A 20654-nucleotide genomic window follows, 5' to 3' on the forward strand; every position below is an offset into this window, starting at 1 on the left:
GTATTGCTGTCCTTTGCCTTGTAGAAGCAGATGGCTAATTAGTGAGCTCTGGAGACCAGACCCCAGCCTGGGCCTCAGCTGCCCTATGCCTTGGCTCCTTTTTTGTAGGAATAGTAGTAGTCACATCTTGGGATTGCTTGGAGGTTGGAAATTAGTGAATATTTGTGAAGCACTTAGAACAGTTTCTGAGACACAGACCACCTACCCATTATTGTCATGCTGCTTAATTGTCCTGATTTATGCAATGAATTAAAACAAAAGAATAGCAATGCAAATTCATCTCCTAATTTAGGGCTGCTCATGTGTCCACTTGATTTGGTGGTTTCCCTCACGGGAACTCGAGAATGGATTCTCTATTAGCCCATTACTCCCATCGGATCCACTGCCCATTCATGTAGCTTTCACGCTGAGACTAGATTTGTATTATTAATTGGTTGAAACAAAGAATATTTGGGGACACATGGAAATGACCTATTAAATTTTTGGCGCCCATAAATAAAGCATTCTGAGAATGTGAATACAAACCATTTGTTTATATTTTGCCTGTGGCTGCCTCCTTCTGTAGCCACGGAGTCCGGAGCTGTGACAGACTTGATGGCCTACAGCACTATTTACTATCTAGCACTTTATCAAACAAGTTTTCTGTTCCTTGGAGATGAAAACATTGTAGCCAATGCAGAGGTATTCCTTTTGTTAATGTTCTTTGCTTCAGAAATTATGCCTACAGTACAAATTTGAGTAGATGATTTCTGTGTAGTGTATTTATTTTTTGCATATTTGTAGGTCAAAAGCCTAAGCTTAGAAGTATTTTTTCAAAGAAATATGTTTATTTTTAACTGGCTAAATTGTAATCATAGCAAATGTCCCAATGATATGTAGCAAACGTGAAATAAACATTGTCTAAACTGAATTGTCAATTCTTTTATATTTCCTTCCAAATCAACAAGTATTGTTTTATAATTTTTTATTTTTATGACAACAACCCAATCTAATAACAAAGAAATATAATACCTTGCTGGGTATTGGTGGCTCACACCTATAATCCTAGCTACTCAGGAGGCTGACCTATGAAGACCATGATTTGAAGCCAGCTGGGCAACCAAATAGGAGAGACTCTTATCTCCCGTTAACCTTTAAAAGCTGGAAGTGGAGCTGTGGCTCAAGTAGAGCCCCAGCTATGAGGCCTGATTTCAAGCTCTAATTTAAAAAAAAAAAAAAGTATACTTGGAATTTACATGCTGTAACTTCTGTACCCTGTATGGTGATTTTTTTTTTTGGTTGGTCTTGGGACTTGAACTCTGGACCTGGGCTCTGTCCCTGAGCTCTTCAGCTCAAGGCTAGTGCTCTACCACTTGAGCCACAGCACCACTTGTTTTTTCTGGTGGTTTATTGGAAATAAGAATTTCGCGGACTTTCCTTCCCAGGCTGGCTTTGAAACATGATCCTCAGATCTCAGCCTCCTGAGTAGCTAGGATTACAGGTGCTCAACATGATTTTTTTTTTATTCCTCAAGTTTTTTAATAAAAAGTGAAGACTGGAGCTGGGTGCTCATACCTATAATCCTAGCTACGAGGAGATCTGAGGATCAAGGTCCAAAGCCTGTGAGACTAATCTCCAATTAACCAGCAAAAAGCCAGAGATAGAGGTGTGGTTCAAGGTATAGAGCACCAGCACTGAGTGAAAAACCTAAGCCTAGGCCCTGAGTTCAAGCCCCAGAATCAGAACAAAAAAATAGACAAGAAGAGAGCAGAGAAGCTTGAATGAATCCTGGTTTAGAGTAAGATATACATATTAATTTTAATATTTACAGATAGAGGTACAGAAATGTGATACTGGTTTAAAGTCACTTTATTTTCTTAGCTCTGTCTATGGAGAGGGCCTAGAAATGCTTACATCCCATAACTATTGAGCTCAGAGCTTTCTCTAATAAAAACTGAGCTGAAAGAGGAAAAATTAGGCAGATGAGAGACAACACTCTTTCCTTTTCCTGAAGACTTGGAAATAGATGAAAGCGAAGACCCCTGACTCTGGAGCAGGCCCACACAGGGGACAAGTGTCTCTTCCCTTGGGGTTAAGGAGTCAGTGCCAGATGCCAGAGCAGCTGAGACTGGCCCAAAAGGTAGGAAACCCACCTACATCCGGCTGATTTCCAGGCCTCCTTTTCCTGTTGCACAGGGAAGTTTGACACCCCCACCCCATCCCCCACCCCCGCAGGGAAGAGAGTGGACAAGACCTCATATAGCATAAAACAACCCTCTCAACTGAGAGTCCTGGTTGGGGGTTTATAACAGCCTGCCAGTAGCTATGAGGCGTGCCTCAATTTACTTTGGTGCCCTACCCTCACATTCAAATGACCTTTCCCTCTATCCTCATCATCCTTTATTTATCAGAAGAAACAATCCAAGACTCCTACAGGCGTATCCATATCAGGGTTTCTTAGACAAATGGCTGATCCTAGGGTTAATGCTGTAAAAAAATGCCACTTTATGGTGTCAGGTATTTTTTTTTTTTTTACCTTTCCTGAGGCTTGAACTCTGGGCCTGGGCTCGGTCCCTTAGCTTTGTCTGCTCAAAGCTGGTGCTCCACCACTTGAGCCACAGCTCCACATCTAGCTCTTTGCTGGTTAACTGGAAATAAGTCTTATGGACTTTTCTTCTCAGGCCGGCTTCGAACCACGATCCTAGATTTCAGCCTCCAGGGTAGCTGGGATTACAGGTCACTGTCCTATCATTGCCCAGGCACTTTCTATTTTTTTTTTTTGGGGGGGGGGGCTCAGGGGCTTGAATTCAGGGCCTGGGCGCTGTCCTGAGGCTCTCTGTGTTCTACTACTTGAGCCACAATGCCACTTTTGGTTTTTGAGTGGTTCATTGGAGATGAGTCTCACAGGGAGTTTCCTGCCCGGGGTTAGCTTCAAACTGTGATCCTCAGATGCCAGATTCCTGAGTAGCTACAGATTCCTGAGTCACTAGCTCTCGGCTAGATTCCCCCCGCCCCCCCGCCCCACTTGGGAGTCCTGGTGCTTGAACTAAGGGTGTCTGCACTATTCCTGAGCTTCTTTTGCTCAAGGCTAGCACTCTACCACTTGAGCCACAGCGTCACTTCCTGCCATTTCTGTTTATGTGATGCTGAGGAATTGAACCCAGGGCTTCATGTATGCTAGGCAAGCACCCCACCACAAAGCCACATCCCCAGCCCAACTTTCTAGTATTTTAGATAAAAGGATGTTCTACCTTCATCAATGAAATTTAAGCACACCTTAACTGTTTTGATCCACACCTCCAGGACACTCCAGCAGCCAGGGGCTGGAGGACTGAACAACGTGAGGGCGAGATGTCCCACTTGGGGGCTAGGACCCCTCAACGTGGCCCACAAACTCCATCCCAACGCCGGGCCTCAGGGGCGCCCCTCCCTCTGCGCATGCGCAGACAGCCATCCTCCGACTCGTCCTTGCCTGGTCTCCGGTCCCTCGTGGGAAACGATCCCCGGCGTTGGGGTCCACACCGCGAGGGAGCGGCAGGTGAGCCTCGGGGAGAATGAGGGGGGTTCGTGGGGGTCGGGAGGGGGCGGGCAGGAGGCAACCGGTACCCCGATGGGTCTGAGCCCCTCGGAGAAAAAACAAAACCCGTGTACGCAGTTGCAGTACGGCTTGGGCATCACTGTCCCGGGAGGGCGCTTGGGTCGCCTCGGGGGACGAAGGGCTAAACTAACGGGGTGCAGGCGCGCCTAGGGCCCCCGCGGCCAGCCGGCGGCGCGGAGGTATGGCCGTGAGAGGGAAGTGCGCACGCGCGTTGCGTGCGCTGGCCTCCGAGTGGGGGGTGGGGCGGAGCTGCGGAAAGGGCACGCGCGCCCGTTTGTGACGGGCCCAACGCATGCGCAGTTAGCGCGTGACGTATTGGCGTGCGCGTCGCGCTGGAAAGGGAAAGGGGGCAGGACTGCCCGGAAGAGAGCCGCTGAGCCAGGTCGGGTGTGAATGAATTACTGAGATTAACGCTCGCGAGATTGGGTCTTTTTTTTTTGTTTGAAATGCGGATGTCAAAAATCCTTAATGCCTTAGGTGGTTTTCTTTGCTCCCCCCCTTTAATTTAGCTGGCTATTACATTTATTTCTGCTGTGTGTCATAACCTGAGAGGGTCCCAGGAAAGGGACTTGGAGTCGCTCCCTGGGCTTGGATGGACGCGGGGCGTGCCCTGGCAGTCACCAGGGCCCTTTCCTGGCCCGACATGCTCCTTCCCAGTCAGACCTCTTTGATGTCTTGCTCTTTTGTTGTTTATTGTGTATAATCATGACACAGTATCTGTCTTGAAGCCATTGAAGGCTCTGGGACTACTAGGTTAAGAAGAGACAGGTGAGCTGGAGCTGAGGGGTGGGTGTACCACAGCCGCACTGGAGCAGTGTCTGGCTTGAAAGGCTTACCAGCTAAGCTAAGGAAATGCTGTTATCGCCCTTTCCTAAAAACCCGTTTCTTCATATCCTGGAGCAGCAGCTGTCCCATCCAGTGGTGGCATCAAGCAGATGTTGAGGTTCTTGCTTTCCTGGCGTTATAGGCCCACGGGATGGTAGGACCTGCAGGCGGGTCCTTTGTAGTGCAGCTGTTTTGACTACTGAGAGATTTAAATATATATGTCCCAACTGCAAAAGCTAGGTGACATGCACTTGTCATCCTCGCTGAGGTGAAGAGGAAAATAAGAGGATAGAGATCCAGTCAAGTCCAATTAAAAACACACACACACACACAGACCTAGCTGGCTGCCTATGGCTCACATGTAATTCTAGTTACTTAGGAGGCATCGAATTGAGGATCATAGTTTGAAGATAGTCTAAGCAAGAAAGTCCATGAGACTCTTTATTTCCAATTAAGAAAAAAAAAAAGCTGGAAGTGGAGCTGTTGTTCAAGTGCTAGCCCTCTAGCCTTCAGTACAAAGCCCACAGACAGCACCCAGGCCACGAGTTCAAGCCCCAGGACCAATACACAAAATGAAACAGGAACCTATCTCAAAACCATAGCACGATGTGTTGGAGGTGGAGGTGTGGCTCAAGTACTAAAGTGCCTGCCTAGCTAGGGTGCAGCCCTGAGTTCTAACTCCAAACGGTGGGGAAAAAAAAAAAATCAAGTTTCAGAAAGTGACTTATTTCAAACGCATGATTTGTTGATACCAGAAGGTTAGAACTCTGGTTTACAAATTCCTGGGACATTGGCATTTGTTTTGCCACTTAGATCACAGTTAGTCTGTGTGTTGTTGTTGTCGCTGTCTCCCCTCCCTCCCCCTTTCTTTTCATACTTAATTGGAGATGTCTCAAGGGCTTTTCTGCCCAACCTGGCTTCAAACTGCTACCTTAAGATCTTGGCCTCCAGGGTAGCTGGAATTTCATGTGTGAGCTTCCAGCACCCAGCTTCAAAGTTAGTTTCTTATTAAAACATGCCTTTGAGAAACTTAACTTAGTAGCAGAACATTCTAATAGGCTATCACTCTACCATTTGAGCCATTCCATAAACTTGGATTACCTGACCCTAGGGATTAGTGATGTTAGCAGGTAAATATTGATAAACGGGATGGCCTGAGGTGGTTTTTTATCTTCAATTATGACAAATCTATACTATTTCCACTTTTAGATTACTGTTATTTGTTAAACTCATTTATGTTTTCAATTTTTCTGTATCACAGAACCTAAATTGGTAATAAATCAATAAGAAACAAATGTTTATATTCACTCAGTGAAAAAATATCATGTCTAAACTCAACATATATCAGAGCCACACATGGACATGTAAGTATTATATGGACCTCTATAGGTAGATGAATCCAGGAACTGCCAAGCAGGCCAAGTCTCTCCTGACATCCTTCTTCCTTTCTTCTCCATCAGCTCTCTCTCCTCCACCAAGAGCAGAAGATGAAAAAATCCCAGGTGAGTTTTCTCCCACTTTAAAGTTTGAAAACCAAAACCACTGACCTGTCCTCCAGAGGTCTTGTATAACTCACTTTTCTGTATACACTGCTGGTTCTTGCAGTGTTGGTTTAATAAGTGCTCATAAGTTTGTGCCCTCATCAAATGTTGAGAAAAGGACCTGTTTTGTTTTGTTTTTTACTTGGTAGTCTTAGGAACTTGGGTAGTTCCCAGCCTGTAGTGGAAACTCAGTTTGTATAAGATATTCAGTGTTATTCTACATAATAAGCATAAAAGGAGGGGTTCTTCTGCCATTTTCTTGTAAACTAAAAAAAAAAATTGTCCTGCTAATTCTTTTCTACATCACAACTGCATAGAGAAACACTATTCTGTTACAGGGACATGTGTCATTCAAGGATGTGTGTGTGGACTTTACCAAAGAAGAATGGTATCTCCTGGACCCTGCTCAGAAGATAATGTACAGAGATGTAATTCTGGAAAATTACAGCAACCTTGTCTCAGTAGGTGAGTTTTTTTTTAATGTGGCTTCCAATCCTATGCATTTCTTAGTTGCTGAAAGTGAAGACCCTGTTGCTTTCTGATTCAAGTCAGACTGATCTCTTTGTCTGAGATAAAGAAAGTGTTCTTTCCAATCTTTGAGGATTATACGTTTGGGTACCTTCTTTGAGCAGCTCCTTTGCCTTCATTTTTTTTTTCAGAGTGCACAAATCTAAGCTGTTTGTCCTCCACCTTATGGTCTTCTGTTTTACAGGGCACTGTGTTACTAAGCCAGAGGTGATCTATAAGATAGAACAAGGAGAGGAACCCTGGATACTGGAGAAGGGGTCCTCAAGCCAGAATCACTCAGGTGAGTCATTGAATCCACAGGTAGGTAAAAACCAGAGGAAATTGATCTTCAGTCCTTGGTTTAGGGTTTGTTACCTGTGGAATATTTTTCAGAAATTCTCTTTTTCACCCCAGATCTTTAGAATTGACCAAGGATGGTTGGCCCACATCTTGCTGTCTTATATAATTTCCTTGTATGGGATTCTTACTCATAAATGCTTTTGTCTTTGACATTGTAGAGTGATTTATTTGTACGTGTCATCCAGTCAACTGGCTTTAGGTTTTTGATGTCTTTTTCTCAGTTTCTCTTTATCTTTTAAAGTTATTCACCATCTATTTTCTTTTAGACAGTTGGCATATATTCATGCACTTCTTGCATACATTCCACGTAACAAAAATATGATGGTGAATAGTCACTGTGGCTCAGTTATGTTCTAGGCAATTAACAGAATAATATCTAGCTGGGTACCTGTAGCTCATGCCTGTAATCCTAGTTACTCAAGAGGCTGAGATATGAGAATTGTGGTTCAAAGCCAGCCTTGGCAGAAAAGTCTGTGAGATTCTTATCTCTGATTAACCAGCAAAAAATTCAGAGGTGGGGTTGTGAGGACAAAATAGCCCAGTGAGAGAACAAGGCTCTGAGTTCAAGCCCCAGTCCTACATTTGAAGGAAGTACTGGCAGGAAAGAATGGAGGGAGGCAGGAAGGGATAGAAGGAAGGAAAGAGAAGAGAAAGTCAGGAGAGAGAGAAAGGGAAGAAGGAAGGAAGGAAGGAAGGAAGGAAGGAAGGAAGGAAGGAAAGAAAAGAGAAACATTCTCTAGTATCTTGTCTTTCATCCTCAGTATTTCACCTCATTTGGTAGAGGTGGAAATGATTCACATGGACCTCAGTTTTTTGGAACTGTTATTTTACCATCTCAGAAGAGGTAGAGGAAACAGGTCTAGTAATACATGCTAAGAGGTAGATCGCAACAGAGGGATTTGTTGTATGTTACAGTGAATTACGTAAAAAGTAGTATCTTCTGAAAGACAGCATACATAGGATCTTACAATGGGTGGATGTTTAGCGACTTTTTGGCTTTCATGTTCTTACAATCACTAATGCTTATATTATCAATTAAAAAAAATTAAAGTAGCATTTCACTGAAGGAGGTATAGGTTTCAAGGAGAAGAAAGGCTGGAATGCCTCTAGTTAATATACTTTTTAACTAAAGGATACATTATTGGGAATGATCAGTATATGAGTCTGATATCTAGCTGGAACCACACAAAGGTACTTTTAACAGACTTGCAAATTTTTAGTTTGAACACATAATGTGAATCAGTTTTGCAAGGTTTTATTTATTATTTTTTGGTCAGGGTAATAACTTTTATCTATTGTCATACACATACATACACACATATACACATATATATGTAAATCTACATGTGTGTATATATTATATTTATGTATTTATATCTATGTATTTTTCTTCTTGCCAGTACTGGGTTTTGAACCCACACATGCTTGGCTTGCTTGCTCTGTTTGTGCTCTACCTAACTTGAACCTGGCCTCCAACTCAGATTTTTTCTAGTTATTTTGGAAATTAATCTCATAGACTTTTCTGCCTGGGGCTAGCACTGAACTGTGATCCACCATATTTCAGCCTCCTGAGCAGATAGACATACAGGCATGAGCCACCTGCACCCTGGTCATAGATTATTTTTGAACATGTGATTAACATGTCATATGGATAGCAACAGTGAAGTATAGCCAACAACTTTATGAGTAAGTATACTGAAGATCTAGATACCATATACAGAAGTATTCCTGTAGACCTCACAGATTAGGCCAAACATTAAAGCAGAGTCATAAATGAGAAACCTACAAATAAATGCAGATTTGAACACCTGTGTGTAGTGACAGATGTGTGTGTGACATACTGTAGTAAGTAGGTCATGGGAAGATGAGGTATAAACTATGCTCTGCCTCAGCCAAGCTTAATTCTTCCTCCATTATATTTCACAACTACTCTTTATTAAAAAGACAACTGTGGGGCTGGGAAGGTGGCTCAGTGGTAGAGCGCTTGCCTTGCATGCACGAGGCTCTGGGTTTGATTCCTCAACACCACATAAACAAAAAGAAAAAAGCCGGAAGTGGCGCTGTGGCTCAAGTGGTAGAGTGCTAGCCTTGAGCTGAAGAGCTGAGGGACAGTGCCAGGCCCAGAGTTCAGGCCCCACAACTGGACACCCCCCCCCAAAAAAAAAGACAACTGTCCCATTTACTGTGAATTTCCTGTCTTTTGTGTAACTTTCAGATCATCTCCATCCCCTGCTTATCCTATCTTCCATTTATTGCACTTCATCTAGCATGTTTTTCCACCAAATTTTGGAAACTCCACTCTTGTCAATAAAATTAAAGAAAAAGCTCTTCATCCTGGGCTTTCAGACTATTCTTTTGAACCTGAGGAAGTTGATACTTATAAAACTTTAGTTTGGTGTTAATATATATTATAGAAAAGAAGTATGGCTGGGTGCTGGTGGCTCACGCCTATAATCCTAGCTACTCAGGAGGCTGAGATCTGAGGATCACGGTTCAAAGCCAGCCTGGACAGGAAAGTCTGTGAGGCTCTTATCTCCAATAAGCCACTAGAAAACTGGACGTGGTGCTGTGGCTCAAGCGGTAGAGCGCTCGCCTTGAGCTGAAGAGCTGAGGGACAGTGCCCAGGCCCAGAGTTCAAGCCCCATGACCGATTAAAAAAAATGAAATGAAAAGAAACATGGACTCTGGTGAGAATCTACTCCAGTGATCTTGGTGAGAGCAGTAAGGACATATCTGCTACCACCTAAGATTGTTCATTTTCTGAAACATTGGGCTCCCCAGTTTTTTCCATGTTTATTGGCTCTGCTGGGCTCATCTTAAAATAGTGTGTGCATTTCTTGATTTTGTTGAATGAGCCACTTGGATTCCCTGGGGTGTAGATTTTATTTGACATTTTTATATCATTTTGAAGTTTATCAAGTGTTAGTCATTGCCCTTTTTTTCTCATGAGAGCTAGAAAAGTTTCCCTGAACTCAATCATACCAGGAAACTGGGTCTAAAGCAAAAGAATTGACTGGATTAGAGCCTTTGTGTCCAAATTCACCAGAAATGTGTGATTATTTTTCTCATTTCTAGAAAAGAAATGGAAAGATGATGACCTATTAGAGAGCAGCCAGGAAAATCAAGATGAACACTTTTGGCAGCTCATAGTCACCAACAACAAACCAGTAAGTGTAGAAGGTGGTGATAAACTTAGGAAAACTTTGAATCTGGACACAGACCAAATGTCTTCAAGAAATTGTCCCTTTAAAATATGTGATACTTGTGAAATGAGTTTGAAAAATATTTCAGATTTAATTATTAGTAAAAAGAACTATTCCAAAAAGAAGTCTGATGAGTTTAATGTATGTGAAAAATTAGTCCTTGATATTAGATCTGAAAAAATTCCTGTTGGAGAAAAATCTTGTAAATACAACCAAAAAAGGAATATTCTCAGACATCATCAGGACCTCATTCAACCAATTTTTGACCAGCCTTTTATGTATAATAAAAATGGCCAAGGCTTCCATGAGGAAGCCTCCTCTTTTACAAGTCAGAGATGTCAGATAGGGGAGACACTCTGTAAATATACTGAATGTGGAAGAACCTTCATCGACAGCTTAAAACTCAATGTATCCCAAAGAACTCATTGGGAGATGGAGCCATGCGAATGCAGTATTTGTGGGAAGCTCTTTTATGTGGATTTACAAGTTGGACATCAGAGAACTCCTTCAGAGGACAATAATTATGAATATAATGAATTTGGGGAAATTATCTGTGACAGTTCAACTTTCATCATCCACCAGGGAGCTTACACAAGAAAAACTCCCCAGGAGTATAAATTGAATGACAAAGCTTGGGAAAAGTCAGCACTCTTTAAACATCAGATAGTACACATGGGTGGAAAACCCTATCCATGCCCTGAAAGTGGGAATCATTTCAGCAAGAAGCCACATCTCCCTCAATCTCGGAGAGCTCATTTGGGAGAAAAAACCTTCGAGTGTGGTGAGTGTGGTAAAACATTCTGGGAGAAGTCAAACCTCACTCAGCATCAGAGAACACACACAGGTGAGAAACCCTACGAATGTACTGAATGTGGGAAAGCCTTCTGCCAGAAACCACACCTCACCAACCACCAGCGAACACATACAGGAGAGAAACCCTACGAATGTAAGCAGTGTGGAAAAACATTCTGTGTGAAGTCAAACCTCACTGAGCATCAGAGGACACACACAGGGGAAAAGCCCTATGGATGCAATGCCTGTGGGAAGTCCTTCTGCCACAGGTCAGCCCTGACTGTCCATCAGAGAACACACACAGGGGAGAAGCCCTTTATATGCAATGAGTGTGGGAAATCCTTTTGTGTGAAGTCCAACCTCATTGTACATCAAAGAACTCACACAGGGGAGAAACCTTACAAATGTAATGAATGTGGAAAAATGTTCTGTGAAAAATCAGCTCTCACTAAACATCAGAGAACTCACACAGGGGAGAAACCTTATGAGTGTAATGCATGTGGCAAGACGTTCAGTCAGAGGTCAGTCCTCACTAAACATCAGAGAATTCACACAAGGCTGAAAGCTCTTTCAACATCCTAAATGGTCAGAAGCCGTCACAACACCTGTTAGGTTTGTTATCCATGTTTTAAAAATGAGATTAGGGAATTTGAAAGGATGCTATGTGTACACCAGAGGGGAACCAGGAAGATGACACAGAACTAGAGGGAATCAGGGAAAAGCATATAACAGCGGGACCCATCAGCTGCACTGGACATTGACCAAAATGAACTAAGCAACTCAATGGCAGCTATGGGAGGGAGGGAACAAGTGGGAAAGAGGGAACAGCTGATGCTATGCAAAACAAAAGAAATGTACATATCACCCAATGTGGAAGATATAACCATATTGCAAAGCTCATAGAACTCATAAATGTTACAGACCATGACAGACATTTGCTCCAGGAAAGTTAGAATGTGTTTTTGACTTTAACTGAGCATCACTATCCCACAATACTGTGAAATTTGGGAAATTATGTAACCACTTAATCACAATAAAAATTTTGGGGAAAAAAAAGGATGCTAGGAAGTAACTTGAAAGTAGCATCTTTTAAAATAATGGAATGCTTTCAAGAAAAATTTAAACTTTTCATTGGAAATTGTATGGAAGGGAAATAATGTGTTTAGAAAAAGTCTTTAGAATTTATATTGCTTAATAACATCTTCCAATTGTGATACCAAAACTGTATTGTAAATATAATGTGCAATATTTATTTTATCCATAGTCATTGTGGCATCTGAAGCTAAAAACTGAATCAGTAGCATTAAACATGCATATATATGAAGAATCCCTGATGTTTTTAGACTTTATGTGAGTATGCTAGTGTAAAAGAAATTTGGGGTGGACTTGGTTTGTATATTAGAGCCCAACATGGCTCTAAGTTACTAATTTTAGTAACTTAAGGTATATATTAATATTTTCCATACTAAATACCACAGTGTCTTTATAGGTTAATACGATTATATATGTGTCTATACATGTGTGATGTGAATGTATGTACTTATATGTATGCATAGGTAGATATATGTGTATACTCATACCTGCATACATTTGGTGATGTAATGTCACTCCTTGGTGAATTTTCAGGAATTTGTTGAGCCAGTTGGGAAACACAGTTATTATTTAAAGTTCATAGATCAGTTGTATTAAGAGCAAAGGAAATACATTATCTATCACTTTCTAATAATGTTGCTGCTTTTCACTGTCATCTTTGTGGATTGGATTTCTCTTGTTACTGGCTCTGAATGGTCTGTGTCATGTTGTGCTATTGCTCTCACATCTCTTTCTGACATGATACACACACCATCATGTTGGTAGGTAGGCCTTAGAATATTTATACAATGGAAATTGATTAGCTATATGTCAAGGGTTTATTTTATCAGAGAATCTGTTGTCTAATACTTAACTAGCATTTCTCTGAGTATGTATGAAAATGTATGTGGCAGATTTAGAGTACAAATCACATGCCCATTTTTTCTACTTCCTGAAATAGCTAATGGCCATTGGCTATTATTACTTACCTGCCTCATTACGAAGGACAACTAAAGATTGTGAGGTTTTTAATTACCTCTGAATCAGCCCGATTCTAAATACTATCAGTCTCTATAGCTTGTATATTAAGTGACACAGAATTTCAGCAAGAGCTATATCATCTACTTTGGACTGCTTTCTGGCATATCTGAATGAACATGGCCATTATTACCAAACTAACTTTTCAGTTAAGAAATCAAATAGTATTTTTCTGAGGTTTTATATGACAACATATAAATGTTGTCAGTAACTATGGTGTTTTTTTATGAATACACAAATATACATCAACTCTAAACATTTATACTACACTCTACAGATTAAAAATGGCAACATTTTATGGAATTTTACTTTCAGACTCTTCGCACTTCATTGTGGACCTATTCAAGCATGATATATATAACCCTCAAGAATTGTGTATTTATATGTACAACTATAGACTATCATCATTTCTCTGCCTCTGTTCTGTTGTTCCTGGTGCTTCTGGGAATACACAGTTCTAAGCGGCCACCTACTTCTTCCCTGTTCCTTCCCACAGGTGACTTTGGGGGCACGGGGAGCAATGAATCCAGAATAGATTACAATGGAAATTCCATTTGAGCCATTTTGTTGGGATGAATATGCGAGTAGTGAGAAGTTCAGAGAACTCTTTGCAGTAGTTCAGGAAATACATTAGTGTTGAAATATTGTCATGACATGGTAAGATGTAAGAGACATCTTCTGGACTTTTCCATATCTGTGATACAGGTTTATAATCTGGGTTCGGAAGATGAAAAATTGTGAGGGGAAAAAGCTGGCCCAGACATGTCACTGAGCTGCTCAACTCTCTAACTCTTCCATTCTGGGACTTTGTCCTGACTTTGATAGTAACTGTTCCTTGTTTATTCTTAGGCCTGTGTGACACTTAACAGCTGGAAGAATTTCAGCTGATACAGAGGAACACTTTTCTAAGTACTACATATAGTGATTTGGGAAATGAATTTCTTTTCATAAGTCCCTCTCAGGATGATTAAAAAAATAAGCCATTGGTTTCTCTGATGAAAATGTAGTACAAAAATTTTAATGGCAAACGTATTACAGTGGTATGGACTAAGAAGAAATAATATTGAAACACCTCAAAAGTGGTACCTATAGGAAACCATTTCCATGTTGAATCCTCAAGGGATGAAGATGGAGACAGCATTATCAGATTCTAGCAAGAGCTGATATCCTGAAGCAGACACCATCAACCTAGCAGAATTATGGCACTCATTGCTAGAAACTTCCTTTGAAAAACCCAGCCAGAGATATCTACAGGTGAGCCCAGGTGGGCACAGAAGGGTGGAGGGGAGTCTGCACAGACAAAAATGTAGCATAAACCAGTATGGTGCTTTTAATTTCTGTAAATTCCTATGTAAAAGGCGCAGTATTAGAAATAAAGATATTACTAGTTGGAAGCTAAGTGTTCCCACTTCATTGTGCTTTCATCTTGGCATAAGCAGATTCTCTTTGGAACTTTGTCTGTAGATAGACAAATCTCTCCTTTGGCCTGTATGCAACAGATGATAAATTTCATTATTCATATGTATCTATGTGGTGTTCCTTATATATGGTGTGAGATGAGCTCAATGTTCTTCCAAATAAACTTCCAGGTGACTATGCAGTGTTGAACAAATTTACCTTTCTTTCTTTCTTTTCTTTCCTTCCTTTCTTTCTTTCCTTTTCTTTTTCTTTCCTTTTCCCTCTTTCTTTTTCTTTCTCTTTTCTCTTTTCCTTCTTTTTCCTTCCCTCCCTCCCTCCCTTCCTTCCTTCCTTCCTTCCTCTCTCCCTCCTTTCCTTCCTCCTTTCCTCTCTCTTCTCCCTTTGTTGCTTCCTTCCTTCGTTGCTTCCTTCTTTCCTTCCTTTCGTGCCAGTCCTAGGGCTTAAACTCAGGGCAGGCACTGTCCCTGAGGTTTTTTGCTCAAGGCTTGCACTCTACTACTTGAGCTACAGCTCAAGTCTTTTTGGTGATTAATTGGAGATAAAAGAGTCTCATTCTTTCCTGTCTGGGCTGGCTTCAAACGATGATCCTCAGATCTCAGTCTCCTAAGTAGCTAGGATTGCCGGTGTAAGACACCAGCACTTGGCTAATTTACCTTTCTCTTGATGTGGCCATATTACTATGTACTTAGAAAATTTTATGGCTGCTACTTTTGTTTGCTCAGTGTAACTTTTCAACATTTTTCTAATAGTGGAATCTGTCTCTGTGATCAAAGAGTAGTCTTTTACTGGCCAGTCTTAGTATTGCTCCAGGTATGTGTTCCAAATTAGGCCAGTAAGAGCTCATTCTAGAGTACTTTGATTGGGGGAGTTATCATATATTTGGTATAGTTTTTGTGCCAGCTCTGATATCAAGAAAATTCACTTGCACTGAAATCTACTATCCAGGGTCTTTTGGTGCCAAGCCCATAATTGTACAGCTCAAGCCTGTAATCCTCACTACTCTGGAAGCTGAGATCTGAGGATGGAGGTTTTAAAGCCAGCCTGGGCAGGAAAGTCCTAAGACTCTCACCTCCAATTAACCAACAAAAAGCTGGAAATTGAGATGTGGTTCAAGAGGTAAAACACTAATCTTGCATGAAAAGGCTAAGTGAAAGCACCCAGGTCTTGAGTTCAAGCCTCAATACTGGCACCAAAAAATTACCAAGTAAATGGTAATAAGTGCTATTAAGACAATTTATAATAGGCAAAGTTGTCTGAGAGATAAAGGAGGCCACATTGAGAGAAGAGCAAAGTGGCTATTTGGAGGAAGTGGGGAGTGGAGGGGGGGAGAGAAAGAGAGAAGCAGAGAGACAGATAAGCGTTGCATGATTGAGTGGGGGGGGGGAGGATGGGAAGGGGAAACAAAGGAGGAGGCTACAATGCTTGATAAGACATGTACTCATTACCTTGCCCATGTAATTGTAACTCCTCTGTTCGGTATTTTCACACACACACACAAAAAGAATGTAGACCAACACAAAATATTGATGTACATTAAAGATGAGTAGGGTGTTCATGCAACTCTTTTTAATTGTGAAAATACTGTACAGAGGAGTTACAATTACATGGGCAAGATAATGAGTGCATTTCTTATCAAGAATTGTTGCCTCCTCCTCTGTTTCCTCTTCCCATCCCTTCCCATCTACCCCCCCTCCCCATCGGTCTACATTCTAATCAAAGAAATTCTTGTTCCCACATACTAAACCACACACAAACAGCTAGGATATCCTCTGGTTCACTAGTGTACAAAAACAGAATGGGAACTGTTGGGTTATAAATTTATACCTAGACCTTTTTTTCAACTCCCCAACAGCCTGGTCTTGAGATTTGGGTCCTCTTTTCTGTGTTGAACTTGCCCTCCCTTATTCTAGCACACCCTGGCACTTTCCAGCCAGAATGTCCCTGACATAGAACCATAACATCTGTGCGGTCCACCCACAATTATCCCTAGTCAACCATCTCTGCTTTCTGTTCCTAATTTGTAGACTGCAACTGTGCCCATCTTGCACATTCCTTAGTATCCCTTTCTCAAGAAGACTTGATTATCACACTGTATTTCCTGTCTCTTCATCTGCCACTTCATCCCTGGGCACTCACACTCAGCCTCCTCCTTTTATCTGTGCAGGCCTCCTTTTCCCAGTCTGACCTTTGTGACCTTACATTTCAGGACCCCACACATACTGAAGACTTCTGACAAAGAAGTCCCCTCAAGCTGGGCACAAGTGGCTCACTCTTGTAATACTTGCTACTCAGGAGGTTTGAAGCCAGCCTGGGCAGGAAAGTCTGTGAGACTCATCTCTAAAAAAACCTGAAGTGGAGGTGTGGCCCAAGTGGTAAAAGTGCTAGCCTGAGCAAAAAAGCCCAGGGACAGTGCCCAGCCCCATGTTTAATCCTCTGGACCAGTGCATGTGCGCACACACACACACACACACACACACACACACACACACACACACACACACACACACACACACACACACACACACACACACACAGAGTCCAAGACTCCCTTCCACTACCTAAGGAGGTTAGAAACTATATTATCAGCACACACACACACACACACACACACACACACACACACACAGAGTCCAAGACTCCCTTCCACTACCTAGGAGGTTAGAAACTATATTATCAGCACACACACACACACACACACACACACACACACACACACACACACACAGACACACACACACACACACAGAGTCCAAGACTCCCTTCCACTACCTAAGGAGGTTAGAAACTATATTATCAGCCCTCCCACATCTGGAGTCTACAGTTGGGACACATGTTTCATCTGTAAGAGCAGGTCTCTCACTTGCTTCCAATAGCACAGGTCAAAATTCACCTTTTACCCGCCTTTCTAAGAAAGCCCAAATCCTCAAAGAAGTAGGGAGTTCAGAGTTCTATATACTCAAGTCCCAAAGGAGGATAATAACATCTAGCTCTTGTGGATCTCTACTCACATTCCTTCAGACATGGACCTTAGATGAGCTTGGAGCCATGACAAGTAGAAAGTGATAAGCTGGCATCCATGACATGGTCAGACTTCTCTAGGCAGACTAGGACTGGTGCTCCTCATGCTGGTGGCCTTAGCAGCAAGCCAGACTGGGAGAATAAATCTGGCATTTGACAGGTGAATAGTCTTCAACTCCACTGGTGCTCTCCTAAATAACTTTGTATGGGCCTTAGCCCATACCTTGTAATATATATATTTATATATAATATACATAAATATACATTATAATTTTAAAATTTTATACTCTATTGGAATCTTACATGAATTTGTTTTAAAAATTAGAAATATGGTAAAAAATATTAAGTCTTTGCCTTGATGTCTAAACAAGGATAATTCACATAAAGATTTTGTAATTAGGGATGGGTAGCTCAGGTTTGTGTAATCCTAGCTACTCAGGAGGTTGAGATCTGAGGACTGCAGTTCAAAGGCATCCCAGATAGTAAAGTTAGAGACTCTATCTCCAATTAACTACCAAAAGAGCTGTAAGTGGAACTGTGGCTCAAGTGGTGGAGCTGTAGCCCTAAGTAAAAAAGAATGAGCTCAGGTACAGTACCCAGGCCCTAAGTTTAAGCCTTGGGACTGGCACATACACACAAAAAAGACTATCATTAGAGCTGAACACCAGTGTACACACAAAAAAGACTATCATTAGAGCTAAACACCAGTGTATCATGCCTGTAATCCTAGCTACTTAGAAAGCTGAGATTTGAGTATCCCAGTGCAAAGCTACTCTAGGAAGAGAAATCCCAGAGACTCTTATCTTCAATTAACCACCAAAAAGCTAGACATAAAAGTTGCTCAAGTGGTTGAGTTCCAGCTTTGAGTGAAAAAACAGAGTTCAAACCTTAGTACACATACGCACACCTACACACAAGATGCTTACATAATGTTAAAATCAAGACATGGGTGAGGGGCCAACGTTGAGGAAGCAAGGGCCACTGAAAACCAAGGCTTAGGAAAGTGGCCCATGCGGTGGACACCCTCGTCTGTAAAGCCCCACTTGAACCACAACTGAGACAGACAATCTGGAAAACAGCTCTCCCACCAGGCTTTTAGACTCCGGGACAATTTGACTCATTGGGATAACACTTTGCAGGGCATCCTTCTCGTAGGGAGAACGGGAAGAGAAGTCTGGCCATTTCTGCTAGTTCCTCCTTTCTCAGGATCGTACACTCAAGAACATTTTATAGAACGGAGAGTCTAAGGCCATCCGGAGAACTAGCCAGCACACAGTGGCTGGTTTCCACTACATCCAAAGAATAGCCCCTACTGACTCCTGGTCTGAGTCATGCCATATAGGATTCGGCAAGCTGCAATGTTAGAGACCCAGGCCCCAAGATGAACCAGATGGGCGCCCCGCTTACAAGGGCGGAAAACACTGGAAACGTAAAACCTCGTACACCCCATCCATAGTGGTCCTGCATTGACCAAAAGCATTACGTAGAAACCCAGGTAAAGCCAGCCACCTGCGGGTGTCACACCTGCAATTCTAGCTGCTACTGGAGGTCGAGATCTGAGGACCGCAGTTCCAAGCCAGCCCAGGCAGCAAAGTCCGTGAGACTCTCATCTCCAATTAACTGCCCCAAAGCCAGACGTGGAGGTGCGGCTCAAATGGCAAAGCACGTGCCTGGAGCCAGGAAGGTGCGCGCATGCGCACGCAAGGCACTAGACCCCTAATGACCCTGAAGCGCTCCGGACGTCGCCGTCAGACGTGCGGGTAGACTGTGGCCAACCGGCCTTTCGGAGGAGACAGGTACGGAGACTCGAGCATGACTAGGACTAAATGCACTCACTTCCAGCTATAACCGGCGACAGGCCGCACCAACAGCCTGGCTTTCGGCGGGGACTAGCCTCGAGAGCGCCGGCGGCACAGGAGTACCAACTACGTATAGGCTGAACGCCGGTCCTGACTTGAGGAAGGGAGGGGCGGGGCTTCCTCCTCAAAGGCGGGGCTTCAGGAGGGCGGGGCTTCCCGGGCAGCTCCTCTCCAGCGCCGCACTCATTCCCTAGATGCCTTCCTTCCGGTTCTGCTCTCAAACTCGTCCCCCCGGAAGTCCTTTTCGTCTGTCTCTTGTTTCTCACCGGCGGGCCGCGTGTGTAATGGGCTTCCGTTTCCGGCGGTGTCCATGCGGGCTCTACGGGTAGCAGTTGTGAGCCGGGTAACCGCCGCGGGTTCTGGGAGACGACGGCAGGCTTTGGGGGCTCGGAGAGGAAGCTGTGCGTGGTAAGGTCCTCCCGCTGTCCTCCCGGAAGCTCAGCCCCTCATTGGCTGACGTGCTCGCTGCCTGAAGGCTTGTAGCAGAGTGAAGCCCGGCCTGGCGCCGGAGCCGTGAGGCAAGTGGCTGGAGAGATCATCTCAGGGCAGGCGACCTGGGCCTTCTACAGAGCTGTCCGTTCCAGATTGTGTGTGTGTGTGTGTGTGTGTGTGTGTGTGTGTGTGTGTGTGTCTGTGTCTGTGTCTGTGTCTGTGTCTGTGTGTCTGTGTGTCTGTGTCTGTGTCTGTGTGTCTGTGTGTGCGTTCGCGCTTTCCGAGAGGGAAAAGGGGAGAGCAAAAGTAGGACAAAATGTACTTTTCTGTTAGGGAATATCTCTGTCGAAGCACAGGAGATTGATGGATGGCGATGAAATTTCGATTAAAGTTTAATTTAGGACACCATTCGTTTAGTGTAGTGGCCATAAGTTATATTCTCAGTTTAAAAAATAGTACTGCAAAACATCTTTATGCCGGTGGCTCACTTCTGTAATCAGAAGGCTGCGATCTGCGAATCGTTGGAAGCCATCCGGGACAGGTAATTCTATGAGACTTATAAGCAGCAAGAAGCCTTAGTGTAGCTGTGGATCAAGTGATAGTCCGTTTCCCTAAGTATATTTGAGCTTCTCAGTAGCCAGTGGCTACACAAATAGTACTGAATTAAATAGTGCCCCTTGATGGTTAAGTACTGTTCCTCACCTTCCCACCCTATTACACGCAGATTGGAATATTTGTGAGTTGATAAACAGTAACCATGGAGACTAAGGATCAGAAGAAGCATAGGAAGAAACACAGTGGACCCAAGGCTGAGAAGAAAAAGAAACGCCATCTGCAGGATCTCCAACTTGGAGATGAAGAAGATGCTCGGAAAAGGAACCCTAAAGCTTTTGCAGTTCAGTCTGCTGTGCGTATGGCTCGATCCTTTCACAGGTATGAATGGCTAGACTCTGATGGTTCTTACATTTTATTATTTCTTATATGGTAGGAGCCACTCACTGCAGACTTTGGG

The 20654-nt window shown here is 43.0% G+C and overlaps 2 protein-coding genes across 10 annotated transcripts in view; both read left to right on the top strand.

Annotated features, from left to right (window-relative positions):
- The first annotated feature begins 3346 nt into the window (after positions 1-3346).
- Positions 3347-14502, top strand: LOC138825981 (zinc finger protein 248-like). Of its 7 annotated transcripts, XR_011371547.1 has the most exons (9): positions 3917-3959; positions 5664-5766; positions 5863-5904; positions 6282-6408; positions 6656-6751; positions 9886-9977; positions 12070-12155; positions 13230-13410; positions 14035-14502. XR_011371547.1 is itself a non-coding variant. In XM_070020824.1 (8 exons), the coding sequence occupies exons 3-8, from the start codon at positions 5890-5892 to the stop codon at positions 13264-13266; spliced, it is 453 nt and encodes a 150-aa protein (XP_069876925.1). In that variant the 5' UTR covers positions 3917-3959; positions 5664-5766; positions 5863-5889; the 3' UTR covers positions 13267-14502. The 7 variants fall into 7 exon arrangements, 6 of the variants coding, with proteins under 6 accessions (XP_069876923.1, XP_069876924.1, XP_069876925.1 ...); XM_070020824.1 differs by having other exon boundaries at positions 13230-14502; XM_070020826.1 differs by lacking the exon at positions 13230-13410.
- A 4572-nt stretch (positions 14503-19074) lies between these two features.
- Bms1 (BMS1 ribosome biogenesis factor) overlaps positions 19075-20654 on the top strand; it is a 36190-nt gene continuing 34610 nt past the window's right edge. The window contains exons 1-2 of one of the 3 annotated variants that reach the window (XM_070020829.1): positions 19075-19147; positions 20367-20575. In XM_070020829.1, the coding sequence (XP_069876930.1) occupies positions 20400-20575 (176 nt within the window). In that variant the 5' untranslated portion in view covers positions 19075-19147; positions 20367-20399. The other 2 variants (XM_070020827.1, XM_070020828.1) reach the window with 2 other exon arrangements.

The sequence above is a fragment of the Dipodomys merriami genome, unplaced genomic scaffold, assembly GCF_024711535.1.
Source record: "Dipodomys merriami isolate MVZ:Mamm:240054 unplaced genomic scaffold, mDipMer1.0.p SCAF_14, whole genome shotgun sequence".
Classification (NCBI taxonomy): Eukaryota; Metazoa; Chordata; class Mammalia; order Rodentia; family Heteromyidae; genus Dipodomys; species Dipodomys merriami.